Source organism: Primulina huaijiensis, chromosome 5, assembly GCF_012295235.1.
Source record: "Primulina huaijiensis isolate GDHJ02 chromosome 5, ASM1229523v2, whole genome shotgun sequence".
Lineage (NCBI taxonomy): Eukaryota > Viridiplantae > Streptophyta > Magnoliopsida > Lamiales > Gesneriaceae > Primulina > Primulina huaijiensis.
The window spans coordinates 2338120-2362935 of record NC_133310.1 but is presented as its reverse complement, the minus strand read 5'-3'; the positions used below and the strand labels follow the sequence as shown (position 1 = coordinate 2362935).

General features: G+C 34.1%; 5 protein-coding genes across 8 annotated transcripts; 3 read left to right on the top strand and 2 right to left on the bottom strand.

Moving 5' to 3' along the window:
• Positions 1–5477: 5477 nt before the first annotated feature.
• LOC140977492 (enoyl-CoA delta isomerase 1, peroxisomal) lies at positions 5478–6460 on the bottom strand. The gene has a single exon (XM_073442229.1). The coding sequence runs from the start codon at positions 6365–6367 to the stop codon at positions 5525–5527; it is 843 nt and encodes a 280-aa protein (XP_073298330.1). The 5' UTR covers positions 6368–6460; the 3' UTR covers positions 5478–5524.
• A 3405-nt stretch (positions 6461–9865) lies between these two features.
• LOC140976285 (protein MODIFIED TRANSPORT TO THE VACUOLE 1-like) lies at positions 9866–14699 on the top strand. Its single transcript, XM_073440318.1, has 5 exons — positions 9866–10318; positions 11347–12099; positions 12279–12434; positions 13009–13953; positions 14174–14699. The coding sequence occupies exons 1-5, from the start codon at positions 10112–10114 to the stop codon at positions 14213–14215; spliced, it is 2103 nt and encodes a 700-aa protein (XP_073296419.1). The 5' UTR covers positions 9866–10111; the 3' UTR covers positions 14216–14699.
• Positions 14700–16497: 1798 nt separating this feature from the next.
• LOC140977438 (uncharacterized) lies at positions 16498–17828 on the top strand. Its single transcript, XM_073442186.1, has 3 exons — positions 16498–16868; positions 17488–17498; positions 17585–17828. The coding sequence occupies exons 1-3, from the start codon at positions 16648–16650 to the stop codon at positions 17818–17820; spliced, it is 468 nt and encodes a 155-aa protein (XP_073298287.1). The 5' UTR covers positions 16498–16647; the 3' UTR covers positions 17821–17828.
• Positions 17829–19236: 1408 nt separating this feature from the next.
• On the top strand, positions 19237–20712 carry LOC140977893 (syntaxin-112-like). 2 transcript variants are annotated; one of them, XM_073442618.1, is made up of 2 exons: positions 19237–19342; positions 19750–20712. In XM_073442618.1, the coding sequence occupies exon 2, from the start codon at positions 19776–19778 to the stop codon at positions 20667–20669; it is 894 nt and encodes a 297-aa protein (XP_073298719.1). In that variant the 5' UTR covers positions 19237–19342; positions 19750–19775; the 3' UTR covers positions 20670–20712. The 2 variants fall into 2 exon arrangements, with proteins under 2 accessions (XP_073298719.1, XP_073298718.1); XM_073442617.1 differs by having other exon boundaries at positions 19266–19387.
• Positions 20713–20962: 250 nt separating this feature from the next.
• Positions 20963–24684, bottom strand: LOC140976284 (putative glucose-6-phosphate 1-epimerase). Of its 3 annotated transcripts, XR_012175182.1 has the most exons (11): positions 24529–24684; positions 24302–24409; positions 23310–23420; positions 23054–23105; positions 22591–22728; positions 22347–22445; positions 22114–22211; positions 21782–21889; positions 21611–21692; positions 21309–21440; positions 20963–21213 (listed from the first exon to the last, which is right to left on the bottom strand). XR_012175182.1 is itself a non-coding variant. In XM_073440317.1 (10 exons), the coding sequence occupies exons 1-10, from the start codon at positions 24597–24599 to the stop codon at positions 21148–21150; spliced, it is 933 nt and encodes a 310-aa protein (XP_073296418.1). In that variant the 5' UTR covers positions 24600–24684; the 3' UTR covers positions 20963–21147. The 3 variants fall into 3 exon arrangements, 2 of the variants coding, with proteins under 2 accessions (XP_073296418.1, XP_073296417.1); XM_073440317.1 differs by lacking the exon at positions 21309–21440; XM_073440316.1 differs by lacking the exon at positions 20963–21213 and having other exon boundaries at positions 21365–21537.
• Positions 24685–24816: the final 132 nt, after the last annotated feature.

The following is a 24816-nucleotide window of genomic DNA, read 5'->3' as shown; positions in this document are numbered from 1 at the left end:
ATTGGACGTCCATTGTTGTTATGCCATCCTCGTCGACCCCCTCTGGAATTTCTGCCACGGCCACGTCCTCGAGAGTTTTGAAAGGATTGTTGGGTTTCACTCTTCTTTTGATGAAAGAGAGTGGCTGCATTGACGAAGTTTGATGTGTTATTAGCATTGAGATTGTAGGCATCAAGTCTTCCTTCATGAGATAACAGGAGTGCGCCAACTTCGGGTAGAGATAAAGTGTCTACTCTTGAGGTGACGTGCACTACTACGGAATCATACTCCATGCCTACACCACCAAGAACGTAAAGTATCTGATCCTCGTCTGTAACGGGATGTCCACATGCAGCTAAAAGATCCATGTATCCCTTCATCTTACTGAGATAATCTTTCATGCTTAGTGTGCCTTTTTTCAGTGTTTGGAGTTGCAATTTGTATTGCATAACACGAGCTTTTGATCTGGTTGCAAAGAGTCGTGAGACTCGAGTCCAGAGTTGGGATGAGGTGATGCAGCCAATCATCTGGGCTTGCACAGCTTCGGTCATGGAGGCTAGCAGAAATGAGAACAAGAGTTGGTCCTGGCGACACCAAGAAATGAAAAGAGGATTGATGGTATCGTCTGACCCATCTTCGGAGATGATGTTAGTAGGAATAGGGGGATTTTCAAGAATGAATATCTCAAGTCCCAATCCCCGAATACCGGCGAGAATCTGAAGCTGCCATAGGAGGAAATTATCATCTCCTAGTTTCACTGAATTGATCTGATTAGCAGGATTGATGACTATGGGATTTTGATTTGCGGAAGCAGCTGTGATATTTCCCATGGAGGTCATATGTGATGTGGCGTCTGCCATTGACGCTCTGATACCAAGCTAAAGAAAAGGAAAAGTTTTGATTCTCAGTANGCTGATTTTGGGTAGTTTTATGTCCGAGTTGAGTTTGGGTGAAGTTTTACTTTGATTAATTTAGATTTTTATTTCTATGGAGATATCGTAAAATTATGGTGACTTTTTTTTCGATTTAGAACTTAATCGACTATCTATTCTCTGATTTTTCCCATGAAACGATATATTTATAATATGAAATACCAACAAAAATTGAGTTGTTTAGTCAAAATTTAATAGATTTGAATAATAATATTAAATTAATTTAATTAAATGAAGTTAATTTTATTATCCTACAAATAAAATTTAATAAATTATGTTAAATACTACAAATATATAAAATATGTTTCGAAAAAAATATAACTTAAATAAAATAATATATATTAAATAAAACTTATATATTAAAGTATCATATTAATTAATGAAAATTGTCTATTTATAATTAATTTTAATAGAAAATAAGAATCATCCAAATTAAGCCAACGCTTGATTATGTATAGTAACTCACCTCATCTTACTTACCTATAAAAAGGCATCATGTGATGCATTTCATCACAAAAAATCCTCTGAAATTCGTGGCTATAGAAAAAAAATGAGGGCATAATTAGAACAGGAGAAGGGGAGAAAATAGGAAGAAAAAATGGAAAAATAGCATATCATCTCCAGAAATTTCGAAAATTTACATTAGACTCCTCTTAAATCTTAACTCAATCAATGTGTTTAGAAGGTGTGACGAAATCATCAACTGATTTTCTCCAAAAAATCAAAATTCACAAATAACAGTTTCTAAAAAAAAAAATCCAGAAACTTGTTTTTAAGGTAGCTACTTTCAGTCAATATTCATCCTTATTCTCGAATGATTTCAACGCAGTTTTAAAAAAATATTTATTCAAAATCTTTTATAGTTTACAAATATGTCGATCAGTCATCCTTACAGATGATTTCAACTTTTGTGTAGAAAATGTTTTTTTAGCTTACTGATTATTTCAATTTGGATGGTTGAAGAAAGACAAATAATCATATTTGTTTTTCAAAATTTGGGGTTCGGAATTTCAAAATGTTTTCTACACACAAGTTATAGAACCGGGTGAGACAAGTTCACAAAAAAAAAAAAAAAAAAAAAATCATCCACGCGCCGATGTGTTTTATAATACCACTGCATCACTATATTTAGGTCGTCCTTAAAGTTTGATAATTTTTTGACAAGTACTTAAATTGCTATAAATTTTTAAAGCTTCATTCAAAATTATCCGGTGTAATTTTAGTACCAGTGTACAAATGGTTTAAATTATGTTATAAAAAAATTTATTGGCTAGGATTGAAACTGAGACGAAAAAATAAGCTATCAATGTGGGATTTCTATCTTAAGTTCATTATCGATTTTTCTTCAACCATGACCTTTTGGACATTCGACCTGAAATTTACAGTAAACTGTTATAAACAACCACTTTACTCGTATATATTGCATCATATTGTGCATTTCTTAATTTATCGGTCATGTTGAACTGCATATTTGATTTTCTATATTTTTATTGGTTCCCGACTGGTTACCAATCAGATGTTGACTATGATTGAATGATTGGAGCGATGGACAACGATCAATGTACCGGATTGCTAGTCCGCCAGACAACACGGCTTCGGCCCAGAATGTGTGTTTAATGAACAATGGTTCAAGCACTGGTATATGATTCATCTAAATAACGTGACTTCGGTACGAAACTCATGAATGATGATTTTACAGATCCTACTTGAATACGTGGGAAAAATGTTACACCCAATGTTAGTGGGAGTCACATCTTTAACTAACAATATTAACTTTATAATCATGAACAATCACTATGTTTCACTTAACAAAATATTTTCATAATCATACATTATCAAGATAAATGTACATTGATAAACATTGGAAATGGCAAACGATTGGCATAATAGAAAAATATATTTAATTGATTGGATTAAACAATGATCGATAAAATCGAGCTTCTGTATACGATTTTTATAATTGTCTTTTGTTTATCACAAAAATTTATATTTTTATAATTGTCTTTTGTTTATCACAAAAATTTATGGAGATGTGCCAAGGACGTAATGTATCTAAGTTTGTTTGAAATCTAACTTATGAACGTAAGCGGAAATATCGATCGACATAGGCCCTCACTGATTCACCCAGTATTTAATAAATATAATTATGAGATAGAAAAAATTTTAAAAAATTAAATGAAATAAAAAGACTCTCTTCTCAATTATTTAGTTTTCATTTACCTTTTCGATTATCTCAAATACATAATCCAATTTCTATATTAGTGGTATTTTTCGTTACTGATATAATATAAATATATCAAACGAGTCTTGAAAAATATGCAAATTTATTGAATAAATTAAATAAAAATAAAATAGAAAATTTATTAATAAACTTTATTTTTATGACGATTTTAGTAATTTGTGTAAAAAGCCAAACCAACCATAATACAAAATTAGTACCAAAAGTTGAAAAGTCTTCTCTAAAAAAAGTTGAAAAGTCAGAAAGCTAACATTTTTAGAATGATCGTAAAAGAGTGGTCGAAGTGTGGGCTACCCAAACTCAAGTAATGTTTTGTTTATCGTTTACAGAAATGAATATGGCCAAATAATTCTAATCCAGGCCTAATTCACTATTAAAGCGAAAAAAAAATTTATGATACAATTTTACAAATCTTTATTTATGATATGAACTATAAAAAAATATTATTTTTATGTCAAAAGTATGATTTATTATTATAAATATATACATAGTTGACCCGTCTCACATATAAAAATCCGTGAGATCGTATCACATTAAATCTACTTGAAACTGAATTGGTATATCTTTAGCTTTTTCGGCCTTCATCTACTCTTTTTTCTTAAAAATTAAAAATTATCAAGGCCATGATTCAAGAACTCTAATATATGTTTTAAATACATATATAAAATGACTCGATCCAAATACTCTTTTAATTTTATAAAGAGATATTCACACTTATGAATCATATTAGTCGTCCCCAGTTGATTGTAACATAGATTAAATTTCTTCAGCCCGGTTTTTTCTCTTTAATTATCAAAGTTCCGAAAAATAAAATAACATAAACAAAACATTATTATTATTGTCGTTATTATTTAACCCTTCGTTTAGGTTTTTTTTTTTTTTTTTTAATTTAAGCGGAGTTCTTTACGACAAAAATAGGAAGCAATTAACAGTTTTTTAAATCTTTGGGCAAAAATATCGGACATTCAACAAGGTCACAAGCATCTATTATGGAACTTGGATATTCCAATTTAATTTTTTTATTTTTAGAATAATTGTTTAAGACTTAATTGTAATTATCTGATAATAAAATACCATGGTATTATATAAACAAAACATGAAAGTAATATGAATTTAGATTTAAATTAGGGATGTCAATGGGTCCGGGTTTTACCCAGACCCGCAATGGACCCGCTCCGTCTGGGGCAGGTTTGTGCATACTAAATGGGTCATGAGACGGGTCTCGGGTCCAATTTTTCAGATCCGTCTGGATATGGGACGGGTCATGGGTCCTATAATACCCGCCCCATACATGACTCGCCCCATATATGTGATTATAAATACTCTAGGGTTTTAGTTTTATTAATTTTCATTTTTTTAGCAGCCCACCTCAAGGCTCAACTATAGACATCTTTGATTTTCCCACATACTCTCACTTTCATTTCTTCAGCTATTATAAGCATGCAGCACCGCGGCCATCTAACCACCACTGATCACCAGGTGAGTATGTACTAAAAACTTGATTTATTAGTCAATCCATTACGTAATGTTTTTCATTTTGGTGTTGTATAAGAATCAATTGGATTTAGTGAGATGTTCACCATTGGAATTTGATTACAATATAACCAACGGATTCGAGTCGATTTTGGAAGAAGGATAGAATTCTAGGTGGTGGGGATTTTGGAGCTGGAGGCTTGTATGTATTTATACGAAGATACGAATTAATTTGATGTTTAAATTATTTTTTTATTTTTTCAATGTACTTTTTCTCTTTAATTTTCTAGGTAATTATTTAAGTAATTTACTAACTTGTCACACCATTATTGATGAAGAGGAAGATGATCATGAAGAATGAGTCTAAAATATTGCTTACTCGATTATTTTATATTGATCTGTTTAAGTTCTGTAATGACTTATTTTTGGGGATGTCAAGACTTTTTTTTTTGAGAGCTAGTAACTCTTTTTTATGTAATTTATTATGTCGTGAAAATACTTTGTTTGTTATTATTAAGTGTGGTCGAAGACATGAATTATTTTTTTATTGTGTTGTATTTAGATGCTTGTTTGTTTCATAATTCAGTTATGTGATAAGAAGATTATTGTTTCTATTTTAAAAAAATTCGGGTCTCGCGGGTCTACCCGACCCCATTTCATATACGGTGTGGGGCGGGTCCGAAAAATATTTAACTGGGTGAGGCGAATAATAAGTCAAAGTTTTCTTCATGAGACGGGTCTTGGGTTTAGCCAAACCCGCCCCATTGACATAACCCAAGACCCGTCCTATTGACATCTCTAATTTAAATCGATGGAAATTAACAATTTTAGTAGAAATATAGAAGAATTATATATATATATATATATATATATATATATATATATATATATCAAACACTCCTCACAGTCTTGGGACAGCGTCGCTGGCGGAAGTTGCAACACTGCCATCTTCGCCGGAATCCCCCACGGTTTCATCGCAGCCCAGCGCCGTCAGCACGGTAGCAAACACAGTCCTCCTATTGTCCGCATACACTTTCCCATCCCATTTCCTCTTCACCAGCTCCGCACCTAGCCTCACCGCAGCGTCCAGAGTCTCCTCCACACCATCATGAGCCGAGTCTACAATGCCCCAATCCACTCCCATCTCCGCCGTGATTCTTGCCGGCTTTAGAACCACGTCCCTCCAAACCTTCGGCGACGCGATCTTACTCTTCACAATCTGCATAAACCAATTAGGGATTTTGTATCCAATATCGAGCTCGTTCATGTACAGAAACCCGCGGCCTTTCCGCATGAGGAGGTAGTCGTGGCTGAGGGCTAGGATGAGCCCCGCGGCGGAGGCGTGGCCCGTGACGGCGGCGATGGTGGGCATGGGGAGGGAGAGGAGGTCGGAGACGAGGTGGCGAAGCTTCTTGGACATGATCTTAGGTCGGGTTTCGGCTTGGGCCGTGTCCGATAAAGCCCAAGAGAGATCGTAGCCATTGGAGAAGAACTTGCCGTGGGCTGTGGTGATGAGGGCAGTCGGGCCGGACGATCCCGGATCGGATTTGACCCGATCGAGTGCGGAGCGGATGGAATCGATAAGGTTCGGGTTCAGTCGGTGCTCGTCGTTGCCTGTGATCGTGAGGATGAAGATATCGCCGCGCTTCTCCAAGGTGCACATCCCGCCTTCCATCCCAGTTTCCAATCCAGTCAGACACAAGGGTGTGTTTGGTTGGTGATAAATAATCTGTATTTTATTCATGATCTCAAGCAATCTATTCCATTCTTACCTAACTTTTCAATTAATCTCACCCAATACAACAAATTCGAATATGCTTTATTTAATTTAATAGTATTGAAAAAATAATAATATTTGGAAAGAAATTTGAGATAATATTAAAGATAGATACTTGTTTGAGACGGTCTCACGAGTCTAATTTATGATACGGATATCTTATTTGGGTCATCCATGAAAAAGTATTACTTTTTATTGTGAATATGGGTAGGGTTTGACCGTCTTCTCACATGAGACCCACTCAATATTAAAATGTTGTATAAGATTATGTTTGGTTGAATTGCTACGATTCGATTGTTTAATAATCAAATTGGTTACAATTTTCGTGGTGTTCGTTTATCTAACATCAATGAAAAATTACAATATTATTTTTGTTATTTTTTTAATTTATATATTAATTAATTGTCGAAAAAAATAAAAATATAATTTATTAGTGTTATTCGTTTATCTGACATCAATCAAACTATTGATTAATGTTCATGAAAAAAGAATAAGAGATTATTTTTAGAATTTGTTTGATAAATGATTGAAGCAAAAGAGTAAGAGTTGCGTTTGATCAATTGGAATGGAAGAACAGCCTAGCAAAAAGGATAATTTGATAGCAAATTCTGAAAAATATATATATATATATATATAGTGCTTAAAAATGGTGTCCTTATTTTTGAAAATATTATTCATAATTTTTTTATTTTTATTTTTAGTTTCAAATCCAAGCATCATTCTACTGTTGGAATTTTGTCTTTCGAGTTTTATCAACTAGTGGGTCATGAATAAAAATAGATTAGGACGAACTTTATGGGCCTCGCTGCAAGCAAATGCGACGGGCCAATATTAAATCAAATGTGTGTTTGAAAAAAATATATAAATCATATAATTTATCGTGCTAAATCATTAAAAATTTTATTGAAAATTTAAGCGAAGGTTTATATGAAGTCATAATTTTGAATTTTTTAGAGCGTGTATCGATTTCCAGATCTACGCATTCTTTTCTTTGAGAGAATCTTTTTTAGTTTTCTCTTCTAAACTATTTTCTTAATGAACAAGAGAATAAGGAACGTGATATGGACCATGACCCATATATAGATAATGTATATCATTATCTTTTGATATTTCTGTTTTAGTTTATCATAAAAATAAAAATTACATTCATGTCTCTACACGTTAAACACACAGCCTATTAGATACATTAAAGCCCAATAGCCAAAAATTTAACCTATCACTTTAATTTTGGGTTTAACTTAATAGATAACACATAATACATAATTATTCACATATAAATAAAATTGATCCAACACATTGTGTAATACATGTCATTTAGAACTTAAGAACAGAAAAGGGTGTAGGACCGAATGTTTGCTGTTTTACCAAAACCTATAGCTGGTGGTAACAGTGCAACTCAAATTTTTTAAATTGTTGAACAACACAAGCACCGTGTTTTGATTGCTCTACCAGCAAAGACAATTATTGTACCCAACAATCTGTCTCCCAATAATTGCACTCATTGCGATAAATAAGAATCAAACTCGTGACATTGACTCTGATATTAATTACAGTATCGAACGTTTGCTATTTTACAAAAAAAATATTTGAGTTACACTGTTAAGTTACAACTGCGAGTAATAATGTAATTCAAATCTTTTAAACCGTACAGCAGCACAATCACCATGTCGATTGTTCTACCAATAGAGACGGTTATTGGACCTAACAAAAAGACATTCCACGGGCATCAGAAGAGCAAAACATTCAAAAACTCTCTAATACTCTATCTTGTATTCATGTTGATTCTTTGAAAAATCTTTATATAATCAATCAAGTATAGTGCTTTTGTAAATTGTAATTCTTTGCGAGTGTCAAAGCGTGTGACTATCGTTGGAGTGCGTGGAAAGTGTGGTTGTAAGACGGCTTACTTTGAACCCTCAAGGTTAATACGTTATTTGATTAATCGTTACTCCTAATTCAACCCCATCTTTTAGGTTAACACCATCAATGTCTAATTTCCGATAAATTATTTCAATCAATTCACGTAATCTCGTAGATCTAGATATATGAATTAGTTTGACCCTCTTTAATATTATACTGGACATGTCTATGCCTGCATAATAATATAACAAACAATAAAATAACAACATAAATAAAACGATATGAACAATAAATTAAAAATAAAATCCATATAAATATAATATATAATATAATTTTATATTATACATATATATTATCCACACATATAATATAATATATTACCTCAACCACTCTAATATATATATATATATATATGCAATTATAATACACATATAATGCACGTGTATGGTAAATGTTGGTTTTTGAACCATCAATTTTAAAATTTATACAACAATTTTCTAAAAAGAAAAAATATGTTTCATATTTGTAGTGCAAGTAGAAATACTATGCATGTAAATTTGGTATCACACTAACGAAAATCGATTATTGAAGGATATGATCGTCAATAATATGATTACTAAAGTGAAGTATAAATAACACTCTTTGATATAATTTGGCATATGTGATAAGAGAGAGATTGATAAATAATTTTTCTTATCTCACGTTTAGTACCTTTTTAGAAAGCTCATGATAATATCATGGGCATGTGATAAATAGTTTTATACAAGGATAATGTATTCTTTTTATGACATGTGATAATTTTAATTTAATGATAAAAAACATCACAAATGACTTAATTGCCCTCAATATATAAAATCTTAAACCCTATCATTCTCTCATTTCACCGTTCTATCAAAATATTTTTATTTATTTTTATATATTATATAATATGATAATTATATAAATGAACTCGAGATAATTATATAAATGACTTTTATAAATCTCAATAAAATTATTAGTATCACCCGATTAACCTTAAAAATTGATATTTGACTTGACTCACAAAATCAAGGGCTCAATTATCATATTTATATAATATATAAAATTAGCTAAAAATAAATAAATCATGCAAGCACTGTCGGCGCATGAATAGATAAGAAATATGAACTCAAGCAACAACTTTGAAATCATAAAATTTATTATGGTAAGGTTAATTTTGTCATTACAATCTAATATATAAATTTAATCACTCTTATTAAAATCATAACAAACATTAAATATAATATCATACATCTTATATATCTTTATATTATATATCACATGTTTATCCTATCATATGTACCAAACTATGCCTTTATATATATATATATATATTTAAAGAGTGTTATTTGTAATACAATATATGTAGATATAAATAATATATAATATAATATTTTATAAATACATACATACATTAATATAAGAAATTTATTGACACTAATAATAAATGAATTTAAAATAAAATTAAAATTTTAACTGATCATATATCATTTTATCAACCGCTCGAGTACCAATCTTTTTTTTTTCTTTTTTTTTTTTCCCCTATCACAATTATTTTCTTAATATATTTCCTGGAAATTGATATATCACGAAAGTTACTCTCTTTTCAGAAGTAAAAACAAACAACAAAACCCCTCGGAAAATATTTACAACTATTTATCGCGTCTGGGTCTCGGTGGAAAACAACGAAATTCCTTCCAATTTGGCCTGTTTCTGATTCGTAGGTCGGTCGATCGATCCATACATTGGTAATTCGTTAAATATTTAGGATTTGGCAAATAGATCGAAGATCGATCTTAAAGTTTTGATCGATTCAAAAGCAGAATCGGAGAAATGGACCAGAGTAGGAGGGCCGTGGAGTCGTACTGGAGGTCGAAAATGGTAGACGGAGCCACGTCCGACGAGGATAAGGTGACTCCAGTATACAAATTGGAGGAAATTTGTGATTTGCTGAGGTCTGCGCATGTATCAATCGTCAAAGAAGTCGCCGAATTTATCCTCAAGCGCCTCCAGCATAAATCACCCATCGTCAAGCAGAAGGTCCTTCATTTAACTTGGGTTTTTTCCCCTCTTTTTTGGTTGCTCCAATTTATCGTTCTTGGCTTGTTAAAACTAAGTCAACCTTGTTAATTTTGACTCTGAGTATGGGCATGTGCGTTGAGAATTTTTAGTTGCATGGTAGTGCTTGTTATGATTTTGGAGTTGCAAGATATCCAAATAACCTTTTTTTTAAAAAAACTTGCAAAATTTATGATTGTCATGCTCCCTGATCAACTGAAATGTTAGAAAGATCGTATATTTTGATCTCGTGGTTTAAAGTCTTACAGCTGTTTATTAGAGTCTTATCAAAGGGCTCAGTTGGATGAGGAGTATTGCCAGTTTTGTAAGCATTTGATGTTGCTGGATGGAATTATCCCTTTCCTAAGTTATTGGGTGACTAATTTGAACCAAAGCCGCGAAAAACACTCGTATGTATTTGTTTAGGTCATCAAATCAGATACCATAATAATCATTTGAAGAACTCAGCAATGATCATGAATGTTTTACTTCCCTCAAGTTCAATTTGTCTGCTTATGTAGGGTTTTTTTGTTGAAATTTTATAGACTCCATCAAGCTAAGTTTATTTATATATGGCCGAACAACGTGCAGCTTAAGAATTGGAGCAGACTCAATTTGAAACTATTTTGATTGGACTAATAGTCAAGTAAATGGGCACCTTTTGAGGCCGCTCTTTTATACAAGTATTTGATAACGTTTTGCTTGTGGTGTTACTAATTGGTAGATTATAATGGAAAATTGAGAAGTGACTAGATCTACCTGATCTATCTCCTCGGTGTTTTGTTTGTGAGATTTGTGTACCTCCTTCTAGCTTATAGTTTATCCAATAAATTACTTCTTAATTTGTCATGAAGCCATGCCTACTGAACCCTGTTGATGGATGAAATGAATGTTGAAAAATGGTGGTGGATTTATTGTGCTGGCACCTGCTATAATTGGAAAATTTCTAATGTATTAATATCTTTGATTGGCACACGATCTTGTTGCTGCAAACAAATTATCATCTTCAGGCATTAAGGGTCATCAAATATGCTGTTGGAAAGTCAGGTGTGGAGTTTAGAAGGGAAATGCAACGGAATTCAGTTGATGTACGGCAATTGATACACTACAAGGGCCAATCAGATCCTTTGAAGGGCGATGCATTGAATAAAGCTGTTCGCGAAACAGCACAGGAAACACTATCTGCTTTATTTTTGTCAGATGAGAGCAAATCGACACCTGCGGAAAGTAGCCTGGGAAGTCGAATTCAGGGATTTGGGAGTACCAACTACGAAATGCCATCAGAAGATAGAAAGTCCTTCATCAGCGAGGTTGTTGACATCGGAACTGCAACAATCAAACAGGGACTTAGCAGTTTTATACAATCTCCATCCATGAGGAAAAATGTTGACACAGGGAGTTACAGAAGCCCAAATCTTCGGCGTTCTTTTACCACAGAAAATGATTACTCTGATCAATACGAAGGGATTGGTTCTCATGGGACAAATGACAACAGTTCTCGATTCTCAAAAAATGCTGGTAGTGGAAATTGGGGTCAAGAGATTAGTTCATCCCAGATGGAAACAAGTAGTGGAGACTCTGCTGCAACTTATGGTCAGAAGACTCGCGAGGAGAAATTGTTAGAGACCATTGTTACGGCTGGTGGTGTCCGCCTACAGCCTACTCGAGATGCGCTTCATGTTTTTCTGTTGGAGGCCTCAAAGTTAAACCCTTTAGCACTAGGGAAGGCCATCGAAGCAAAACTGAAATCACCAATGTGGCAGGTGTGTTCCTTACGTCATTATTTTTCTGGCTGCATCATGATTCAAGTATAATGAGCTTCAGGGTAGGAATGCTAGCTGAGATCTTTGATATTCGATGCATTTTTTCTTCAGTAACTGGCCATTCTAAAGTTATGACGAAGTTTTTCACTTACTGTAGTTTAACAAAATCAATTGTTCAGGTTCGCATGAAAGCCATCTGTGTCCTAGAGGCAGTACTTCGGAAGAGAGATGACAAGAATTTTTCTGTTGTGGCATCATATTTTATTGACAACTATGATGTGGTGGTGAAATGTTCTGAATCTCCACAAGCATCATTGAGGGAGAAAGCAAATAAGGTAATATCTCGTGTCTACATTCCTTTATGGACGTAGAGATTGGTGCATGAGAATAATATAGTAATTTCAAATATATGTTTCTTCTCTTAAAAAATTCGTATGAAATGTTGATTCTGATGAAAGCCTTGAGAGTGTTTAACATAGTTGAGAGATAATCTAAAATGGACAAATAAAATACGTTGAAACAAAAATATAGATATTTGAAAACAGTGCATCTGCATCTTTATCTTAATGCAATCGTTTGTCTGTAACGCCACAAACCACCACAGTCCTTTTCTTTTTCAGCGTGGATTGAAAAGTTCTCTTTCGCCTGTCACAAATATGGTAGGATATAAGTGACGGGTGACTGGGAAAGGTGTTCGCACCATTCAGCAGATGCCAGTATTTATGCACTTGTGCAGAAGCCAGCGCACAAAACATCCTGCAGGGATAATCATGTACCTGTGTTTGTTTAATGAATTTCTTTTCTTTATCAGCTTGATAAGAGAGAATTACTATTTTTGTTTAAAAGAACCTTATATTAATTTTTTTAGATTGCTAGGTCCAAAAAAGAATTTATTTGTGATGACTACAGGTGTCGAGCCTTCTGGATGGCGGACAGATCAACTATGCAGAAAATACAGTGAAGCACTCTCAGACACCTGTGATGGGGGACTTGATAGACACTGGTGATGAAGATGATCTTGGTGTGGAAGATACAGAGAAAACAGCCACTGCACCGAGAATTAACCAAGCATCATCTTCTATCATGCCATTTGTTGGTGACTTACTTGGAGACAGTTTTGGTGGTGATGTGGGCACCACTGAAACAAAACTTGACGATGACCCTTTTGGGGATGTTTCTTTTCACACCAGTCAAGATAAGGACCGTGCTACCGATCTCTTTTCTGGGATGTCTGTTGATAACTCTGGAAGTACTGGAGTGAACATCAAATCTCATAAAACTGAATCAGATCCATTTGACCTTTTCAGTTTGAGTTCTGAGGGCTACCAGGAGCATGGTAACCGTGGAAAAGATGTCAATGACTTGATGGATAATTTGTCTATACATTCCGACAATTCATTGACAAAGCAAAATGGAACTACCTCTGAAAAGGGTTCAGAGGACAGAGGTTCAATTTCGACTACCTACCCAGATCATCGAATTTCAAATGATGTCTTGAAGGCAGAATATGAGTCTCCAGCCCCTGGGATGAATGCAAATCCCATGTTTCCTTTGGGTGCTATGGCCTATAATTGTCCACCAGGCTTGATGTTCAATCCATTACTTGCTTCTCATCCTATGAATTATAATGCCATGGGGAATCTTATTGCACAACAGCAGTTCCTTGCAACAATGTCCAACTTCCAGCAACAAGGGAATCTGCACTCTAATACAAGTTTTAATGCTGTTGGATCTAGAGGTGGACATTCTTCACCCCTTCCAGACATTTTTAATCCAGCTATACCTAACAAACCTCCAACTTCTCTGATGGGTGACTTGAAGAGAGAGGAGAACAAAGCATTTGATTTTGTCTCGGTAAGTTTCTATTATCAACTTATTTTCTATCTTTTTATCAGAGGCACATAATGACAACATTTTATTCTTGAGACTAATTTTCACATTTCATTGGGGCCCCCGATGCCTTAAGAACTTGACTTTGTGCGTTTATGAGTGGTTCTATGCTTTTGAGTGTATGAATTTGGCCAAAAGCATGCCTCAGAGAAAGCCTGATGGTAAATTATATGTTGTGTTGCAGGATCATTTAGCTGCAGCTCGTGAACAAAAGCGTTTGATTTGAATCTAGTGGTCTCTGTTATTCATCACGTTTGTCAGAAATGGAGCCAACCACTCTGGAAAAAATGAATGAAAAATCTATTTTCTTTTGGCGCCATTCTGTGTATCTCATATATGGTAAGAATGACGCTGTCATAGAAATTGCAACTATGTTGCAATGTAGCCGAACTACTTATTTATATTGTGCAGTCCTTCTATGATTCTTTTTCTTGCAATAAACACTATAGGTTTTTATAGTGATTTTGGTTATTTTGCTATTTCCTTTGTTTATTCTTTCCCCTTGCAACTTTTAGCGTGTTCCTGTAGGGCTTAAATCGGGTGAAATCTCCGAGAGGATGTAGTTTTTTTTTTTTCTTCCTTGTGGTGTATTCCAATTCATATATATGTTTCAGTATGTTGTTTCATGCATTTGATAAAAAGGTGTGGATCTTTAAAATCATGTTCAAATTTCATTTTAATATATAGAATATTTCTATGGTTGCAATCTAGTTGAGATCTGCTTGGTAGTGGTTCGGTCAAAGTTCGACTTTAACTTGAGTTGTCGAACTCGAGATGAGTTCAACTATCATCTTGATTCAAGTAGAGATGGACGAATTAGTAGTTTGTTTTGGAAGGAGATGCACCAATTGGACGATTTTTTCTCACTTAACATATCACGTTTGGATAAGTACTTATAAATGTTTTATAAGTTGTTTTTAATGATGAATAAGTGTTGGACAACTCTTCTATAAAAACGTTTTTAGAGTTTAAAAAATATTTGTACTATTATTTAAAAAAAAGTTTTAAAGTTAAAAATAATTAAGTTCTATTTTAAACAATTATTCTATAAAAAAATTTAACTTTTCTTTTAACTCATGTTTTATTATTCTAATAATATCTCAAATATTTTTTTAAAAATTATATGTGAAGAACATGTTTTTAATAATATCTTTTATGAACGTTTTTAACCCTTATCTAAACCCTTGTTCTATGTTTTTTCAATTATAAAATACTAAAGATAATTTTAAATTACTTGTTAAAACGAACCTTAGTGATAATTTACGACCAAACGCGAAGCCAGCCACGCGCGAACACATAACTAGAACATATCCATAATCTAAATTAATCATATAATATGACGCCACAACAATGTCCGACACACCAAAAATATTAATATAAAGTTAGCCAAAAATAATAATAAAAATTTAATAAAGTAAATGAGAATATAAGAAAAAAGAGTTTGATACCACACCAAGTCCTATTTGGATGACCAATCGGTCATGACCAAAAGAGTTTGAAAGATTCTTGCTTCTTCCATCTCGTCTCTTGCTTCTTCAGTCTCGTTCACAAATTTCTCCACCTTCCCCGCGGCTTCCATCAATGGAGGAATTAAACCGTTCCTCCCCTTCATATAGTCATAAATTTTGAGCAACAATTCGTCGCAAAAAGCGGCGATTTCCTCCTCCGGGAAGTCCTGTGGGGTACTAAACCACAGCTTCACGCACTTCTCCGTGGCAGCACTTGTGTATCGGTATGGTTCTTGTGCATAAGCTTGCCGTTTTACTCCTCGGTTGTCGTCTGATTGAGGTAACGCAATGATTATGAAGACGATGACCACGCATGCAATGGCAAGCAAAGACATGATGGCATCCGACTTTGAAAATCTTGCACGGGCCGCCATGGGTGGTCGGATGATACAATCTGTTGGTGTTTCTTTTCATCTACTTTTGTTGTTGTTGTTGATATAGTGACATAATGTCGGCTTTTCATGTGTCTTATTTATATACTTTTTTGGTATTTTATTTTGTGTAGGAGTCTTATAATCTCCCTAAATTTTTGAGATTCTAAGTCGAAATCTTAGGAACATGTTATCTTTTTTGAATTCTAGTTATATATTATATTGTTAAATTTAAAAATAATTTAAAAACAATCATAATATCATGATATATAAAATAAAAATACCTTTATACATTGCTACAACGTAATATTATAAAATAATCAAACATCCTAAAATTAAAAATATTTTTCTATTTCATTCTATTATATCTATTTATCTATCAAACTATCTATATCTATATTATTAAAATTGAGAAACTTATGAAAATTAATTCGAGGAATAAATAGACCATTATAAAAAATTATATTATTATGCACGGATTCTTTCCATCTTCAAAGACTTACTGTGCTGTGTACTTTTTCACGAGATGATAATCTGACAATTTTTTAAATTTATCTTATATGGTGTGATGTCCACAAAATGATCGTGTGAAAAGTGCACAGTACTAAATGCTGTATTTTCAACACAATAAAGGATCCAAATCTATTCTTCAGACCCCTGGCCATTAATCGCTCCCGTTTGAGCTTTCCATCGAAATCCAAAGTAAACGAGTTCACTGACAAGCAATTCGTCAGCGTTGTTTGGGGACCTAAGGAGGATGTTTTCCACTGGAATTATGTATGCGTGGGGGGTTGGGATTGGGGTTGCTGATGAGAAGGGGCCGGAGGTTGGGGTGGTTGGGGGCGAAGACCAAGCATTTGAAGAGGTATGTTAGCTTGTACAATGCAAGGGACGTACACGCTGTCACCTTCGTGGATTCGGTGACGGATGTGGTGTGGTTTGATTTGGGAAGAAGGGTAGAAGAGAGGATTGAGAGGTTAACCGATGAGCTGGTCTCATAGCTATCCAGGATATGAATTTTTGGTTTGCGTGTGGCTTCATTGTTGTGTTGCTGCCAAAGAAAGTGAGACATGACCCTTCCATTTCCTCAATTTTACTCTTCTTTCTTTATTTTATTTTTTGAGGATCGTATCCTCTAATTTTCTGGCACAGTGATTCCTTGTTGCAAGTCTCACAATTCCTACATCTTTGGTCCAGGGTCACAAATATGAAGCTCACATTTAACCTGTTCTTGTGTAATCTATTTAATATCGATGTTTGACAAAAATTAAATCTGTGATTAGCCTTTGACTCACTATGCCAAGAAAATGTGTGTTCTCAAAACAGCCGCCCACACAATCATTTCAGGTATGGGCGGCAGGATTTTCCACAGCACTGCTGAAGAGAAGCATCTCCTCCTCTTCTAACCCTTCGACAGGAGAAGGAGCCGAATCAACAATTGGAATAAAAGGAACAAATCTGGAAGAGAAGAAACCAGCTTTTCCTCTCGAAACCTTGCTGTTATCTGCACTTGAGAAATTTTTTGCCTTTCTTCTTCACTTGCCTCATGTATATCATCAGTAAGCATTCATTTAATCTCCATGTAATTTGACATAGACAATATTCTATTGTCCATACAGTACTGGAGACAGTCATTCCATTTGAATCTGTAAAATCATTTTATTTTGTTTAAACAGGAGATTGACAAAGATCATTTCAAGCCTTTCACATAATCAGGCTTTATCTATATATACAGTACTGGAGACAAAGTCATTCCATTTGAATCTGTAAAATCATTCATGGAGGGCCAAAGGAGGACTGGGAGGAAAGTATTCTCTTTTAACTTTGGCCCGTCTCTTCATGTAGACCACTGTCGAACTTTTCCTGAGCATCACGTCCTTCAACTTGACTATTTTTTTAAGGAATGCGGAGTGATCTTGGTAGACAAATCGCAGAAACATTTGAATGTATGATCCTGTTTTGGATGGTGACATACTCGGTTATTTTATCACAGTAACTACGTTACTATATCCTGAATAGACAAATTTAAGTACGAGTTTAGTTCATTTATAAATAACAGACAAATTAGGTAAAAAAAAAACGATGTGTTGTCAATGATGGTGAAAAATGTAGATAAACTAACTGAGACTTAAAAAATAAGAAGAAATAAAATAAAATATGACCCGAATTGTGAACGACTCAAATAAACAGAATGAGGTTATAAGAAAAAATAGGTAAATATCAAAGAGATTAATCAACATCAAATTCGATGATGAAAAAACATGGAAACATATTATGATGAGATTGCTGAATTTAATCGAACAAAGAAACAAAAAAAATAAATTGTTTTTAAAAGATGGATAAGATATTGAATTATTCAAAAATCAAACAAGAAAATCATTGGAGAAATCAAACCACGACTGTTTGAAATGATAGATAAATTGTGAAAAAATATTTGTTATTGAATAGTTTGTGAAAACGTTATGAATCTACGTTGATTTACAAATTTACGACAAATATTGACATTGCACTCAAATTCGTTACTCAGTTGTATGTGTTTTGCTACTAGTATTATGAAATGTGGAAGATGATCTTCCTTTAGTGGATGGATTTAGTAGATTTAAAATGTGTAAAGTAGTTATACTTCCTCGAGTAGATCTTTCATGAGACGGTCCCAAGGATCTTTATTCGTGAGACGGATCAATCATGTACATATTTACAATAAAAATTAATATATTTGACATAAAAAGTAATACTTTTTCGTGGATGACCCATATAAAATATCCGTTTCACAAAATTGACCCGTAAGACCGTCTCATATGAGTTTTTGTGTACTTTCCTTTCTCATATTTCTTAATCCACGTTTTAATTTTGAAAAGAAAATGAAGGCATTTTTTTATATTTGATTATACCAAAACGTGACAAGATCGAGGTTTTTATGGTGTGCACATTCTTTATAAAATTTAAAAAAGATGTATAAATATTATAAAAAGAAATACTATGAAATGTGGAAGATCCTTTAATTGGTCAATCTAGCAGATTTAAAATGTGGAATGTAGTTATACTTTCTCTCTTACTTCTCTATCCAAGTTTTAATTTTAAGAATACAATGAAGGTTGTTTTTAGATTTGGTCATACCAAAATGTTCAAAGAGATTTTTATGATGTCCATATTATTTATTTATAAAATATAAAAGAATAGAAAAGATTAAAAAAAAAATTCCAAAGTTTATTATTTTTACTAGGTAATAACTTAGCCATTCTGAACGTCAAAGTCGCATAATACGACGCCGTGGCAAAAGTAACTGAATAACCGACCATAGCGGGATTCATAATCCAACGGATACAACCAAGAATTCAAATATTTGAAAACCGAAACTCTTTTATCCTTCTTTTAGTATTTCTTTCCTTGACTCTCACAAAAATTCAGAGTAAAAAGGAGAAGAAGATCATTATCTTTCAGAAAGGAATAGACCCATTGAAGAAATCCCTCGAGGTTTGATCATCAAAAACCCAAATATTATCAGATTTTGTCCGACTGGTTAGTTTATTGAATCCTTCGTTTTTGGACTTCAATAAGCCCTTCATTTTTTGTTTCTGTTATTGCTGATGAATGTGTAAAGAAGTTTGCTACGTGCGTTTGATTCAGTAGATTTCAAGAAATCAGTCTTTGTTAGCGAATTTTCATGAAGGCGTAGGATTTTTTCTTTCTTTTCTCATTTTAAATTCATGTTACATTCTCTGCCACAATAGAATGATGAATACCCGTCGATATGATGGAGGATGTTGCGCAAAGTATGATACAAACTCTTATTTTCTGCGTATAATTGGAGTAATTGGTCAATACATATGGTTAAATTAGGGAACAAAGAGTTGTAGTAAACATTTCTTGATATAACTCAGGCGGGTCTTGAGATATTGCAGTCAAGATGAACGATCTTATGACAAAATCGTTTCTAAGTTATGTGGAGTTGAAGAAGCAAGGTCAATTGGATCTTGAGGAAGACAGGGACATAGAAGTAGGTCAACTCAATCGCACGGATGAATCTAATCTTTCTCAGTTCTTCCAAGAAGTAGAAGCAATCAAGAATGATATGGACGAGATCACTAATCTCTTGATTGATCTTCGGAACTTGGATGAAGAGACTAAATCTGCTTATAGCGCGAAAATCCTTCGTGGGCTTAGAGACCGAATGGATTCAGACATGGTTGATGTCCTGAGAAAAGCCAACGTACTCAAGGCAAGACTCGAAGCACTCGATAAATCTAACATCACAAATCGCAGGATATCAGTAAGATATGTAGAAGGCAGTGCTGTAGATCGAACGAGGATTTTGACTACTAATGGATTGAGAGCCAAGCTTAAAGATATCATGAAGGGCTTCCAGAATTTGAGGGAAAAAATTCGGTTAGATTACAAAGAGAGCCTCAAGAGAAAGTACTATAATGCGACAGGAGAGTACCCGAGTGAAGAGGTGGTTGAAAAGATGATTTCTGGAAATGGGAGCGTTGAAATTTTTCAACAAAAAACAGAGGCATATTTGGAGAATAAAGAGAGGCATGAAGGTGTAATAGATATTCAGAGAAGTTTGAATAAGCTTCATCAAGTGTTTCTTGATATGGCTGTTATGGTCGAGACTCAAGGGAAACAGATCGACGATATCGAACATATTGTAGCCAATGCTGGTAGCTTTATCAGTGGCGGAACTAACAGTCTGTTCTATGCGAAGCAGAGGAAGGAGGGGAAGAAGTGGCTGTGTTGGGTGTGGGCTGTGGGATTTATCATAATTTTGGTATGCTTAGTTGCAATGTTTACTAACTGAAAGAATTTGAGTTTTTTGTTTGTGTTTGTGTGCTTTTATAGGTCTTCGGATGCCAAATTTCCTTTGTACTGGGTTTCTTTTTAGTCCTAGGATTGTTGCTACATTGCTACAAACTAAAAATTCTTTGTTTCTACATAATTTTTAGTGTCAAATGAAATTTGTAGAGTTCGACCGAACTATGATTTTGTGTAAATTTGTGTTGGGGTGCTGGAATAATAATCATAGCGGCTTAGAGATTGTTATTGATAATATTATGAATTTTTGTGATTCCTTCCAAGTGTGAATGGCAGATAAGCAGCAAAAATCTGGGCATGGGCCATGGTTCTTGAATATCTCATTGAGAAAAATCATTATTCAGATACAATATGAGACGATCTTGTTCAGGAAAATCACTAATACAGTACAATTACAGAAGATCGTGTCAACCAATATTCTTCACCACAGACAACCAAAAAGTCAATATCGGTAAGCTTTCAGTTCAAGCCAGGCTTAGATGCTGCACAGCAGTCCAGGTTTCGTTAGGCTGTAACATAACTTGTCCAATCTGATTCATTCATGTGAAAAAAGAGAACAAAAGTTAAGATAACGATAATTTTCAACAACACAAAAGCTAATCAAATTTCCAAAGTCTGTTTCAACCTGATAATCAAGTCATGGCTCGATCACTCAGAAAATAGAATAGAGAGAGAAAACCCGATATTACTCTCACAAGAAAACTGCAACAAAGAGTTTTCTATTTCTCTTGTAAACACACGCATCTGCCCTCATTCTCTGAAAATGACTAATCCAAGCTGTTGAAAGAGCATTCTATCTTTTCATTATGTTCTATGCAATACTCTAACAAATCCATGTGGAACGGGATATTATACTGTATGCAGAAGATTCAACAGCTTACTAGCTAAACAGGTGATCAAAGAACATTGAAATGAGGATTCTCATACCTTGGCATTTTCGACGCACACAAAATCTTTGTAGCATGATTCCATAGTCAGATGCGGGTTCCACAAAACAGTATCAGACCAACTACAGGAAAAGAATGAAAAAGGATGATGAAGAAAAATGAAACCATGAAGATAGGAAAAAGTAAATAGCGGTTAGAGCATTTAGCCTACTTTGTATTCTTGATGGTAATGAAATCACCCAAACCATTATCCAGGTGTAACTCTTCAGGAGCATCAAGATAAACGCAATCTACGAATCCAGGAAATGTGACATCATCCCTGATTCAGGAGAATTAAGTTTAACAATAAAAAGTCTTACATGCTGAAATTCCTTAACATGGTTACCACATTTGGTAAACACTAGGCAGATGTAAGTTAGACAAGATCTTAGAACAAAATATTAATCCAACCGAGGTATAAGAATGCACACTCTAACAAAAAAATCAATCAAATAAACAAAATATCAGTAAAGGCAGCTAAAATCAATATGCAACCATACACACCTTTCTTCCTTACCCTCCACTGGGTTTTTTGGATCAGGGTCTTTGTTAAGTGTTTTGCAACCCTTTAGGCCTCTAACAGATGCCCCAACTACAGAAGCCTGCATTATAGAAATTTCAGCATGTCATAACGCTGCAACTTTATATATGGTCTTTCTTGAATTTCAACGAGCTTTCAGGAAAGTATTACACTATTATTTATGAAATTGAGACTCGAACTAATATTTAATACTCACACTGAAGTATGTATGCAGAGCAGTACTAAATGAAAATGGTTTTTCATCAGTATTCTTTATATTCAACTCGGTTGAGAGGGAATTTTTGTCCAGAGTGACCTGCAAGAGTAAACACAAAGGCCAAAACGAGATTAAGTAAATCTAATGGTAAGTGATGATTCGAGTGAGTAAGGCAGGCAGGCATGATGTAGACAGATACACATGCACAAATTTAAGCGCATAAAAGGTTAACAAACCAACCTACCTTGTATAGAGCTTGAAAACTGTAGTCCCACATAGAACGGCTATATAGAACATCATTTAGCTCTAGGGTAATAGTGGGATTTCCTTCCAAGCTTTCTGATTTAACAATCGACCAGTTCATGTTCCTAGCAAACCCATGCTGTGAATCACAATAAGCTAGTATTCAACATTGAAAACCTGGGGAGATACATCGTAGAACTTGAAGGAAGGAATTGGACCGTCGAATTTTCATCAATTATTGGGTCCACAACAAGATCCAACTAATGGAGACATAAACTGGAACTCGTATTTCAGTTAAATAATTTGAAGAAGCAGCACACCCACAATAACTAGCTGTATGAGGGTAAAATATAAAAGGGAGTGTTCTCACCAAATGCAAAGTTTTTATTTCTTGAATCGACATACACTGAAGGCTACAAGGTAACAAATATACCAATTATGTGTCAAAATGCTAAGTGCTTTACCTGCTGTAATGGGCCGGGACCAAACTGTGGAAAACAATGGGGTATTCCTCCACTGTTTCAAGAAACTAGTCAGCAATTACACTATTAGATACACTAACTAGTTCTTAGATTTTCACAAATTTAAGCTTGGATTTAATTCAAGCATCACCAATTCCAAAAAATGTTCCCAAAAAATAGTTTCGGTGATCACAAACCAGCAATTAGTGGTAAAGTGTAATTTGGAGTTAAAAATTCTATTTTGAGCAGCAGCGAGGACCTAATTGGCTTCTGCCCATTAAATACAGCATCTGGCCGAACAAATAGGAGGTCCTTATTCGCCACTTTCCAAGAAGTGACACAACCTCCAAACAAGTATAACTCTGCCTCACTGCAAAAGAATAGCATAAGGGTAGAACTCATCAAACAGAAGCAATGATATTTGCACGACTGTGGTAGGGTGATTGTTTGCATCGAGTAAACATTGATTGAATGTCAATCGATTCTATTCTAGATCAAGAACATGGTTATCCCATCATACTCTTTATTTTAAATCCAATATTTATCCCTATATTTTCAAGATATATATAGACTTCAGAGCCCTACAAGTCAATAACACTATACACTTGAAATTCTATATCCATAAAAAACGGATACCTGAACTTCAAAAGGCGCACAAAATACTACATATCATTCCCGTGTTTTCTTCCTTAAACATGTTTTACAGACACTTCGGTTTTATCGGCAGATCAGGTCGTACAATCATAGCCCATGAGTTTTGAAAGTCAGATTTCATTTCCCACCAATAGTCAAAACAATTTATTCCACAAAAAAGCTGAAAAATTCTTACTAAAGAAACAAAGCAAAAATTTCTTCATCTAAGCTTTGGCTTGTGCCGAATGGATGTCGTGGAAACATCACACAAACTCACACCAAGTGTCAATGACCATGATTCTACACAATTACCACAAAGAATCATCTATAAAACTCAGGATGCCTCTGAGGGCATGTAAAATTTTCGACCAGCAAGGCAGTTTTAACCATGCTCATAAGAAATTGTTTCAAGTCATCACAAGTTCTTTTGTTCGTAACTACTTATCACGAGACTGATGGCCAAACTGAAATCAAATATAGCATATCAGAGCATCCTTATTTTCTTCAATCACAAAATACAAACAGCTTACACAAACAGAGAGGTATTGATATTCTTCTGCAATCAAATGATCTCTTAATTAAAATCAACAACATTTCCAAAACCCATCAACACAATACCTTCCGTGAGCAGAAGTCAAAATAACCTTTTGCAAATTCCCCAGGCCTTCCGTAACTTTGACATTGTCCAAATTTACGCTGGCGGATGCCATCGCCACACCTGAAAATCTGTATCAATTCCAAAGTTTATGTCTTTTATTTTTTTTTTAATTTTCTTGAAATGCCCAAATCGCCGGATAATTATAAATTTATGAGCATATGTAAATAAAATTTTGATGATTACCCACCGGTTGTCTCGCCGAGCTTTCGCAGGGAAATTTAAGGTAGAGAAAGAACAAGCAATTGATGCTGCCACCATTTCTTCGGAATTTATTCTCCACCTTTTTTTATTAAAGTGAAAGTGTTTTAAGCCCGCCTGTAAGGCTGTAAGAAATTCGGATATTCTTTTTTTTTAAGAACAAATTCGGATATTCTTATGTAGTATTGTCTTCTATCTCGTTTCGTAATATTATTTTCATATTCTTATTATATAGTTATATAAATATATATGACAAATAATCAGTCTAAAAAATTTG

Coding starts and splice junctions, on each gene's coding strand:
- LOC140976285 (XM_073440318.1), top strand. CDS start 10,112: ATGGACCAGAGTAGGAGGGCCGTGGAGTCGTACTGGAGGTCGAAAATG. Junction 12,100..12,278: donor TGAAATCACCAATGTGGCAG/GTGTGTTCCTTA, acceptor TCAATTGTTCAG/GTTCGCATGAAAGCCATCTG. Junction 13,954..14,173: donor AAGCATTTGATTTTGTCTCG/GTAAGTTTCTAT, acceptor GTTGTGTTGCAG/GATCATTTAGCTGCAGCTCG.
- LOC140976284 (XM_073440316.1), bottom strand. CDS start 24,599: ATGGTGGCAGCATCAATTGCTTGTTCTTTCTCTACCTTAAATTTCCCT. Junction 23,421..24,301: donor TTGACTTCTGCTCACGGAAG/GTATTGTGTTGA, acceptor ATTCTTTTGCAG/TGAGGCAGAGTTATACTTGT. Junction 21,538..21,610: donor TGTGCGTCGAAAATGCCAAG/GTATGAGAATCC, acceptor TTCTGCATACAG/TATAATATCCCGTTCCACAT.
- LOC140977438 (XM_073442186.1), top strand. CDS start 16,648: ATGCGTGGGGGGTTGGGATTGGGGTTGCTGATGAGAAGGGGCCGGAGG.
- LOC140977893 (XM_073442618.1), top strand. CDS start 19,776: ATGAACGATCTTATGACAAAATCGTTTCTAAGTTATGTGGAGTTGAAG.
- LOC140977492 (XM_073442229.1), bottom strand. CDS start 6,367: ATGAATAAAATACAGATTATTTATCACCAACCAAACACACCCTTGTGT.